General features: G+C 54.5%; 1 protein-coding gene across 1 annotated transcript in view; it reads right to left on the bottom strand.

Moving 5' to 3' along the window:
* Positions 1–749: 749 nt before the first annotated feature.
* LOC107117873 (phosphatidylinositol 3,4,5-trisphosphate 5-phosphatase 2-like) overlaps positions 750–11076 on the bottom strand; it is a gene marked incomplete at its 5' end in the record, with an annotated part of 11465 nt that continues 1138 nt past the window's right edge. The window contains 2 exons of the mRNA XM_015420036.1: positions 750–3160; positions 8975–9108. Of these exons, the coding sequence (XP_015275522.1) occupies positions 3070–3160; positions 8975–9108 (225 nt within the window). The remainder of the gene's footprint in view (positions 3161–8974; positions 9109–11076) is intronic.

Below are 11076 nucleotides of genomic sequence, written 5' to 3'. Positions count from 1 at the left end.
TCTCCCAGATCAGAGTCCGCACACATAACCATGACACCAAGAGACTGGATTTATACCCCGCCCTTCACTACCCAAAGGTGTCTCAGAGCGGCTTACAAACTCCCTTCCTTCTCCTCCCCACAACAGACGCCCTGTGAGGTAGGTGGGGCTGAGAGAGCTCTGACAGAAACGGCTCTTTTTCAAGGACAGCTCTGACAGAACTATGGCTTGCCCAAGGTCATCCAGCAGGTGCAAGTGGAGGAGTGGGGAATCAAACCCGGTTCTCCCAGATTAGGTTTACAATCTCCTTTCCCTTCACCTTCCCACAACAGACACCCTGGGCGGTCGGTGGGGCTGAGAGAGCTCTTTCCAGGACTGCCATTGAAAGAACAGCTCTGGCAGAACTACGGCTTGCCCAAGGTCATCCAGCAGCTGCATGTGGAGGAGGAGTGGGGGAATCAAACCCCAGATTAGAGTCCGCGCACTTCACCACGACACCAAAGGCCCATCTGTGCCTCTGCTGGTGTTTGAGGGCTCTGAACTGCCAGCACCGGAAACCAGATGAGCTGGCGTCCAACTGGGAGCTCTCAGAGACCAGGCGGTGGCCTTTGGGTCAAAACGTTTGCCCGCCTCTGTGCCAGAGGAGACCAGTCCTCGGGTGGCTCTTGCAGAGGGGCACAGATCTCTTCCGGAAACCTCGGGACCGGATCCGCTGCTCCACGGGAAGACGGCAAAAAAGCAAGGGACTCCTTAATGCAAACAAGCCCTTTTATTGGATCAAGATGTGGTAAACTAAAGACATGAAATGTGAATGTTTTGGGGTGGGGGGTTCTCTCCCCCCCGCCCTGTGAAATTTTAAGCATAAGAAGGAAGAATTTCAAATGACAATTAAATTAAACATTAAAAAAATACAACACAAAACGTACACGCCCGTACACATAAAATACAAACACGGAAGAACGATTTAGTAGGGGGGTTAAACTCACACCAAACTAAGAAGAGAACGGGGGTAGAGGGGTGTGATAGAGAGGCGGCCAATCAAGTCCCCCCCATCTGCTCCACCCCCCTGGCCCCCCACATTATGGCAATCTTGCAGGAGGGGGAAAAGGGATGGGTGGGGGACATCCTTCATTTCAGTTCCAGAGACTAGCTCCTTCTTACGCTGCATAAGGCCACACGGTCTCCTGCAAAACTTCTTCCAAACTCAACAGGCACAGGGACAGAGGACCCCCCCCCCCCAACACCCATCAAGTTATAAACTAAGGCACTCGGTGACAATATGTTTGTGCGGGGGCCAAGCGGAGCCTGCCAGCTAGGCCCGCTGCCCCAATCCTCCTCCGCTTAGGGACAGGACGTGGCCCCCGCGACGTTCCCGCGGGTACCTTGTTTGCATGGATTAAGAGGGCAGGGTTTGCAAAGAGAACCGAACCTCGGTGACTTGCCTCCCACCAAGAATAAAAATGGCATGCTCAACAGAGGCTTACAGTTCCTTATAAACGGTGCGGGGCCGGATGGATACCCGGGAGCGCCGAGAAAGGGCCGCCAAGGGTACCCTACCCCCCTTCCCAATGCATGCTGGGACGGCCAACTGGGATGGAAAGAGGGCGGAGCCTGAGACGAATTCTCGCACCTCTGACTTCCTCCAACTTGAAAAACCTGGGAGGTGCCGGCTCACCTTTGCCTGGGACCTGGCTTGTAGCCACACACCCTCTGACCCTACTGGCTGCCCCACAGTCATCTGTGATTGGCTGCTCTGTGGTACACAGTGACGTTCGGGAGGACGGACTTCCTGTGAGATATTCCAATGCTGGAACGTCAGAGGGGGGAGGACCTCAAAAGGGGGCTGTGCTGGGTCTCAGCAGACTCCCCCAACACTCCCCTGTCCCGACATCTAAAGTCAAACCAACCGACTTCTTTTGCGGCTGGAAGACCTTCCCGGGATGCTCAGCCATGCTGGCACCTTTGGGGCTACCTGAGCCTATTTTGGAGATTGTCGTCAAACGGGTGTCGGGGTGGGTGGTTGTATTTAAGGCAGACGCTTTAAAGCAGAAGACACGGAAGCAAAAGGTTACTGCCGCTCGGCGGGCCCCGATGGCCGCAGCGAGGACAGAAACCGAGCAAGGCGGGAACGGGTCGCGTTTCCGTGTCGCGGCCGGCCACACGGGCAAAGCTCTCGGAAGAGGGAAGGCACTCCGGATGCGACGGGGAGGTTCAATCCCCCACAGCTCCTCTTCCCAGAGGCCGACGGGTGTCGGAATGTCCGGGGCTCCTTAGCGGGCGGTAAAGGAGAGGTGCTGAGAAAGGGAGGGTCCGTGGGCTCAAAACTGGCCCCCTCCTAAACACCCACCTTTCACTTGACGGAGGGGCTCCGCAGGCCCCACATAGCTCTATCCAACGATGCCCCCTTGGGGCCTGCTGCCCCATAAGTCCACGGGCAGGGCAGCAGGCCTCGATTCCCCAGTCGTAGAGGGAGCTGTCGGCCTGGAAGGGGAGACCCGGCCACGGATAAATCAGGGCGTGGTGGGTGGGCACTCGTCTTGGCAACGCCGACGAGCAGGAGTGGAGAGTGGGGTCCTTCGGAACGGGGAAGGGGGGGCGGCGTAGAATCCTTCTGTTGTCGCAATAAATAAGAATAACTTAACCGGCAGCGGAGAGGGGGGGCGCAGGACGCCGCTCTGCCCCACTCAGCCTGGGCCACTCCGGGGTGCCCCCCCCGCCTGGACCACTTGTGTTTGCCGGGCCCCAACTCTGCCAGGAAACCAGGGGGGGTGTCTGCGGGGTGGCGGTGGTGGAGGGCAGTCACGTAGCCACACTGCGGCGACGTCCCTGCATAGGGGACGGTCTCCTCGTGGGTGCCCAGATTTCGAGGCCAGCCTTTGTCACGGCCGCCTGCAGGAGGGTCTGGTCGCCGTTCCTCCCCACCGGGGGGAGACGCGCTCCTGGACGAACCACGGGGGCGGCAGCCGTCCATACGGCGCGCTTGGCAGGGTGGGCGAGCGGGCGGGAAGGGACTCTAAAAGCCACAAGGAAGGAGGGGCATCCCCGGGAGCGGCGCGGAGGCCCACGGGGGACGGCCCGGGGTGGGCTCGGCTACTTCCGGAGCCTCAGGTGGTCCAGGAGGAGGCGTTTGTGGAGGGGGTCCATCACGCCGGCTTCTTCCAGGTCCTCTTCGGTGATGTCACTGCAAAGAAAACCAAGCAGTCAATCAATCAATCAATGATCCAATGCCTGGATAGGGTGAGGTTCAGTCTACATAACTGAAGTAGGAAGCTGCACCAATGGACGAGAAGGAAAAAGAGGTGTAGCAGGGAAATATATTGTATTTTTAATTGTAGATCCCATCCATGTAAGAACCTCAGAAGAGCCCTGCTGGGTCAGACCAGGGAGGGTTCATCTAGTCCAGCATCCTGGTGTGACCTTGAGTCAGTCGTAAGTTCTCTCAAGGACAGTTCTCGGGAGAGCTCTCTCAGCCCCACCTACCTCACAGGGTGTCTGTTGTGGGGAGGGGAAGGGAAAGGAGATTGTAAGCCACTCTGAGACTCCTTCAGGTACTGAAGGCTGGGGTAGAAATCCAACTCTTCTTCACACAGTGGCCAACCAGTTCCTCTGGAGGGCCAAATACAGGGCAGAGAGTCCAAGACCTTCCCTTGATAAGAACCTCAGAAGACCCCTCCTGGATCAGACCAGTGAGGGTCTATCTAGTGCAACATCCTGTCTCACACACTGGCCAACCAGTTCTTCTGGAGGGCCAACAACAGGGCAGGGAGGCCGAGGCCTTCCCCTGATAAGAACCTCAGAAGAGCCCTGCTGGGTCAGACCAGTGAGGGTCCATCTAGTGCAACATCCTGTCTCACACAGTGGCCAACCAGTTTTTCTGGAGGGCCAACAACAGGGCAGGGAGGCCGAGGCCTTCCCCTGATAAGAACCTCAGAAGAGCCCTGCTGGATTCAGACCAGTGAGAGTCCATCTAGTCCAGCATCCTGCCACACACAGGGGCCAACCAGTTCTTCTGGAGGGCCAACAACAGGGCATGGAGGCCGAGGCCTTTCCTTGATAACAACCTCAGAAGAGCCCTGCTGGATCAGACCAGTGAGGGTCCATCTAGTCCAGCATCCTGGTGTGACCTTGAGTCAGTCGTAAGTTCTCTCAAGGGCAGTTCTCGGGAGAGCTCTCTCAGGCCCACCTACCTCACAGGGTGTCTGTTGTGGGGAGGGGAAGGGGGAGGGATTGTAAGCCGCTCTTGGGACTCCTTTGGGTAGTGAAGGGCGGGGTATAAATCCAACTCTTCATCACACAGTGGCCAACCAGTTCCTCTGGAGGGCCAACAACAGGGCAGAGAGGCCGAGGCCTTCCCTTTTTATGAACCTCAGAAGAGCCCTGCTGGATCAGACCAGTGAGGGTCCATCCACTCCAACATCCTGTCTCACACAGGGGCCAGCCAGTTCCTCTGGAGGGCCGACAACAGGGCAGAGAGGCTGAGGCCTTCCCCTGATAAGAACCTCAGAAGAGCCCTGCTGGGTCAGACCAGGGAGGGTCCATCTAGTCCAGCCTCCCCGTCTCACACAGGGGCCAGCCAGTTCCTCTGGGGGGCCAACAACAGGGCCTAGAAGCCGAGGCCTTCCCCTGAGGTTGCCTCCTGGCACTGGGATTCTCAGATTGACTGCCTTTGAATGTGGAGGTTCCCTTTCATTACCATGGCCAACAGCAACTGATAGACCTCTCCTCCATGAATCTGTCTAATCCCTCTTGCCTGTGGCCATCACTACGTCCTCTGGCCGGAAATCCCACATTTTAGTCACTCTCTGTGTAAGGTTGCATTTCCTTTCCTCCGCCCTGAACCTACTGCCCATCAGCTTCTTTGGATGCCCTCCAGTTCTAGTCTTTGGGGAGAGGGAGAATAAGTTCTCTTTGACCATTCTTTCCACCCTGTGCTTAATTTCATAGAAGAAGAAGAAGAAGAGAAGAAGAGATTGGATTTATCCTCCATGTCCCTTCACTACCCAAAGGTGTCTCAGAGCAGCTTACAAACTCCTTTCCCTTCCCCTCCCCACAACAAACACCCTGTGAGGTAGGTGGGGCCAAGAGAGCTCTTGACAGAAACTGTTCTTTTTCAAGAACAGCTGTGCCAGAACTATGGCTTGCCCAAGGTCATCCAGCAGGTGCAAGTGGAGGAGTGGGGAATCAAACCTGGTTCTCCCAGATTAGAGACCACACACTAAGCACTACACCAAACTGACCCCGATCACGTCCCTTCTTAAGTAATCTCTTTCCTAAAACACACCCAAGAGAAGAGCTGTCTGAGAGCGAATCCTCTCATTAACAACTCATTAAGCTGTGGAGTCTTGTTGTGAGCAAGAATCCTACTTTGTGAGCTACTGGCATTAAAGCTGTGAGCGAATGATTGGGCTGCCGCATAAATCAGTTTGTCATGGAGCCATTCCTTCCTGAGCTAAGGCAAAAAAGTGTGAGCCGGAGGCTGAAGAAGGTGTGGGCTAGCTCACATGGACTCAGCTTAGAGGGGACACTGGAGTCCACCCTCCAAAAGCATCCTTTTTCTCCGGGGGGGGAATGAGATCTGTAATTTGGAGATCAGCCGTAATACTGGGAGGACTCCAGGTGCCACCTGGGGGCTGGCAACGCCAGGTGCAGCGCCACTCTGTGATTCTCTGCATTCTGTAAAGAGAACCGATTCACCCTCTCCCACATTCTGGATAATTATTTTGTTTACATTCAGGTGAGTGGCCATCTTGGTCTGAAGAGGCAGAACCAAGTTTGAGTCCCGGGGCACCTTGAAGGCAGAAGTCTGATTAAGGGCCAATATTAAAGACCTGGTTGAAACTTATAATATACAAAAATGCTTGTTATTTATTAGGGCCCAAGGAAAGCCTCGTTAAAAAGTTAAAGATTGCCAGGGATTGAACCTGGGACCTCCTGCCTGCCAAGCAGAGGCTCTTCCACTGAGCCACAGCCCCTCTTTACAGCTCTCCAGGGTCTCAGGCGGAGGTCTTTCCCATCACCTCCTGCCTGGTCCTTTTAACTGGAGATGTTAGGGATTGAACCTGGGACCTCCTGCATGCCAGGCAGAAGCTCTTCCACTGAGCCACAGCCCCTCTTTACAGCTCTCCAGGGTCTCAGGCAGAGGCCTTTCACATCACCTCCTGCCTGGTCCTTTCTAACTGGAGATGCTGCCGGGGATTGAACCTGGGACCTTCTGCATGCCAAGCAGAAGCTCTGCCACTGAGCCACAGCCCCTCTTTACAGCTCTCCAGGGTCTCAGGCAGAGGTCTTTCCCATCACCTCCTGCCTGGTCCTTTCTAACTGGAGATGCTGCCGGGGATTGAACCTGGGACCTTCTGCGTGCCAAGCAGAGGCTCTTCCACTGAGCCACGGCCCCACTTCATGGCTCTCCAGGGTCTCAGGCTGAGGTCTTTCCCATCACCTGCTGCCTGGTCCTTTTTAACTGGAGATGCTGAGGATGCAACCGGGGACCTCCTGCACACAAAGCAGAGGCTCTTCCACTGGAAGCAGAGCCTTGCACAAAGATATCACGATGCAAAACAGAACAAAATGTCAGCCCGCCACTTCTGCCACCCCTCAGCTTCTCCTTTGGATGCACCTTTGATCAGCCTTTGCATAACCGGCCCCATCGCTCCACAGCTGGGACAGATCAAAATCAGCCAGCCAGGAGCTTGATAAACTGTTGACCTGGGTTGGGCCATCATTTCCCATTGTGGGGAAACACCCCCCTGCACACCACGAGGGGGGCCTGAGAGAAGTCCCTCTGGCCCGCCTGGCCTGCAGAGATGCTGGAGTGTGGGAACAGTGCGCCCCCTTGTGGCCTGCAGTGCCTGCAACTATCCATCCAACTTGCATTCAGTAAGGAGGCGAAAGAGGCAGGGAACCGGCTAGGAGAGGGAGGAGGAGGAGAAGGAAGAAGAGGAGGAAGAAGTGGAGGTGAAGCATAAGGAGGAGGAGGAGGAGGAGAAGAAGAGATTGGATTTATACCCCACCCTTCACTACCCAAAGGTGTCTCAGAGGGGCTTACAATCTCCTTTCCCTTCCCCTCCCCACAACAGACACCCCCTCTGAGGTAGGAGGGGCTGGCAGCAGCCTAAGGCAAACATGTGTGAGCCGGAGGCTAAAAAACTGTGAGCTGGCTCACACTCACTCAGCTTAGAGGGAGCACTGCAGCACACAGCAAGAAATCGCAAAGACCAACAGAAAACAACTGTGAGCTGAGTTACCCGCAAAAATATATACAAAAGGAGATTTCGACAAAGTGAAATGCACATGTAATCAAGAATGAATCTATACATATAGGCCGTCATAGGAAAATACAGAAGCCCACAGGATCCATGAAAGGAAAATACAAAGTCCAGAGTAGATATCCAACACTTTTCCTAGGTAGTATTCAGTGTTTCAGACTTCTGGTCCTTCCTCAGAAACAAAGAACAACTATAGGAACTCTCATTCCATTTCCTTATAGGCAGGGGTTTTTTGGTAGAAAAAGCCCAGCAGGAACTCATTAGCATAATAGGCCACACCCAGCAGCAGAAACTCATCAGCATATTAGGCCACACCCATGACAGCACAGCTCATTGGCATATTAGGCCACACCCCCATGTTACCAGAAGTGTGCTCATCCAGCCACACCCACCTTTTGCTTCTTATTCTATTTACCTCGTTTGTTGTCCAAACCCAGGGCTTTTTTGCATGTTAGGCCACACACCCCTAATGTAGCCAATCCTAATGAGTTTCTGCTGTTGGGTGTGGCCTACTATGCTAATGTGTTCCTGCTGCGCGTGGCCAACTCGGGAGCCAGCCGGAACTCTGTTCCTGTGCGTTCCTGCCCCAAAATAGCCCTGCTTATAGTACAATACTATTCACTTTTTTATGGGCAAGGTCTCCTAAGCTTTAGTGAGCACCTCTCAAGGCTGCTCCCGGCAAGGCGGGCCGGGCCTTCTCCTGCCACATCCGCCCACTGGTCTCCTACGATGAATGCAAACCATTCCGGGCACATAGCAGGAGCCCTTTCTTCCGTGCCGCCCACTCACACACGGTTGAGCACAACAGAGGTTTTATCTATTTACAAACCGACTTGCTGCCTTCCTTCCTTCCAGAGCTCACGGGGGCTGACAAAAATCGATAAAACACGTATAAAATGAAATATATTAAAAACATAAGAGATGAAGGGGAGAGAGAAGAGATTGGATTTATACCCCACCCTTCACTCAGGAGTCTCAGAGCGGCTTACAATCTCCTTCTCCTCCCCCTCCCCACAACAGACACCCTGTGAGGTCGGAGGGGCTGAGGGAGCTCTTTCGAGGACTGCTCTTGAGAGAACAGCTCTGAGAGAACTTGTGACCGACCCAAGGTCACCCAGCTGGCTGCATGTGGAGGAATGGGGAATCATACCCGGTTCTCCCAGATTAGAGTTCGCGCACTTAACCACTACACGAAACCACAACACCAAAAGACCCCCAAAATTTAAAATCACAAACTCAAGACTGCTAGCAAACCAAATCAAACGTAGACCTAAATAAAACCGTCTTCCGCTGCCTCCTAAAGATGGAGAGCGAGGGGGCCAGGCGCACTTCTCTGGGGAAGCCGCTCCATAGTCATGGGGCTGCCATCGAAAAGGCCCTCCCTTGTGTACCCAACCAGATGAGCATCTTTGCTTGATGGGGCAGTCAGAAGAAGAAGAGGAAAAGATCGGATTTATACACCCTGCCCTTCACTTGGCATCTCAGAGCGGCTGACAAACTCCTTTCCCTTCCCCTCCCCACGACAGACACCCTGTGAGGCGGGTGGGGCTGAGAGAGCTCTCTCTCTTTCGAGGTTTGCTCCTGAGAGAACAGCCCTGAGAGGACTTGTCACCGACCCAAGGTCACACCAGCAGCTGCATGTGGAGGAGCGGGGAATCAAACCCGGTTCTCCCATATTCTCCCACGGAGGTTTGGCCTCCGCTTTGCCAGTCGGTCTCATGGAGACTCACCTGAGGAACTCCAGGTCGTCCCAGCCGTTGTGGATCAGGCCCTCCTCGTATCTCTCCATGCCGATGGCCCGCAACCACTCCCCCACGCTGGACTCACTCTGCCTGGAGCTGCTGCGTCCGTCCTGGCCCAGGGCCTGGGGAGGAGGGAGGAGGAGGAGGAGGGCGTCAGACACAAGAGCTCAGGGGTGCCGCCAAGCAACCCTCTCTACTCCTTCTTACGCTGTTACGAAGGCCCCAGCCTCTCTGCCCTGTTGTTGGCCCCCAGAGGAACTGGCTGGCCCCTGTGTGAGACGGGAGGCTGGACTGGATGGACCCTCCCTGGTCTGACCCAGCAGGGCTCTTCTGAGGTTCCTATCAGGGGAAGGCCTCGGCCTCTCTGCCCTGTCGTTGGCCCTCCAGAAGAACCGGCTGGCCACTGTGTGAGACAGGATTAGCTTTGGAGATTTGACGAGATCGGGCTCACCTGGGCCAGGGCCCTTCCCTCGTAGAGTGGCCCAATACATCCTCCCCACCCCCTCTTGGTACCAGCCTTTTTTAAAAAGCAGGCCATTCTGACCACTGATATCCAATGCTCCCTCTAAGCTGTGGAGTCTTGTGAGCAAAACATTCTCCTTTGTGAGCGACTGGCATGGAAGCGGTGAGCGAGCCATTGGGCTGCTGCATGAATTAGTTTCCTCTGGAGCCCGTCCTTCCTGAGCAAAGGCAAAGGAATTCTCGACATTGAAAGGCAAGAACTTCGGGAACGCGCAGCCAGCAGATGTTCCCCAAGTAGGCTGGGGACTTTTGACACGGGCTCTACTGCGAAGTATCTGTCAAGTTTAACAGCCCCACATCATCGCAGAACATACATGCTTGCATGCTTTCATGTTGTGCCGTCGGAGGTGCTTTTAGTGAGGTACCGCCAGATACCCTATGCAGACAGACTTTGTCCCTGCTCTCTAAAAGATACAGAATCCACGACACACACCAGACTTCATTGCCCCCTCTACAGGGATATCCGATCTCGTTTTATTACTCCACTTCTAGAGGGCGAGAGCTGGCACTCTGATGACTCAACTGTTCACTTTCTTCCTGGGCCAGGGCCCTTCCCTCGTAGAGTGGCCCAATACATCCTCCCCACCCCCTCTTGGTACCAGCCTTTTTTAAAAAGCAGGCCATTCTGACCACTGATATCCAATGCTCCCTCTAAGCTGTGGAGTCTTGTGAGCAAAACATTCTCCTTTGTGAGCGACTGGCATGGAAGCGGTGAGCGAGCCATTGGGCTGCTGCATGAATTAGTTTCCTCCGGAGCCCGTCCTTCCTGAGCGAAGGCAAAAGAATTCTCGACATCGAAAGGCAAGAACGTCGGGAACGCGCAGCCAGCAGATGTTCCCCAAGTAGGCTGGGAACTTTTGACACGGGCTGTACTGCAAAGTATCCGTCCAATTTAATAGCCCCACATCATCGCAGAGCATACCTACTTGCATGCTTTAATGTTGTGCCATTGGAGGTACCGCCAGACACCCTATGCAGACAGACTTTGTCCCTGCTCTCTAAAAGATACAGAATCCACGACACACACCAGACTTCATTGCCCCCTCTACAGGGATATCCGATCTCTTTTTATTACTCCACTTCTAGAGGGCGAGAGCTGGCACTCTGATGACTCAGCTGTTCACTTTCTTCTGTTTACTTCTAATTGTGAAACAATGGAGGCTGGCGCAAAATTTTTATATTATGCAATCAGAAGACGAGGCTCGAATAGCCAAGTGTGAGCGACTGATGCCTCTTAGTATTTTGCCGTATTTCCATGATGTCTTGTGCTTTCGGTGCCAATAAAGGTTTTTTGTGTGTGAGCTTGTCATGATCTGGGCTGTACCACCAGAGGGCCTACGAGGCCCAGGGAGCCTGGCTAGCAGTAGGTGAGGCTGGGCCTACAACTCCCAGAAGCCCCTGAGAGGTTTTGGAGCCAAAATGGACCAATAGGGAGGAAGAGGGCTGGGGAACAAAAGGGCTGGTGTCAGAGTAGAAGCGGTTCTTTTCTTCCAGAGGGCAGAGCCAGAAGGAAGGCTGCTGCAGGGGAGAGACCCTCATCCTGAGGGAAGGGTGAATAGTCTAAGGCC

Source organism: Gekko japonicus, unplaced genomic scaffold (assembly GCF_001447785.1).
Source record: "Gekko japonicus isolate JY-2015 unplaced genomic scaffold, Gekko_japonicus_V1.1 scaffold7729, whole genome shotgun sequence".
Taxonomy (NCBI): domain Eukaryota; kingdom Metazoa; phylum Chordata; class Lepidosauria; order Squamata; family Gekkonidae; genus Gekko; species Gekko japonicus.
The sequence above is the reverse complement of the archived record's forward strand: the minus strand, read 5'-3'. Positions and strand labels throughout refer to the sequence as shown.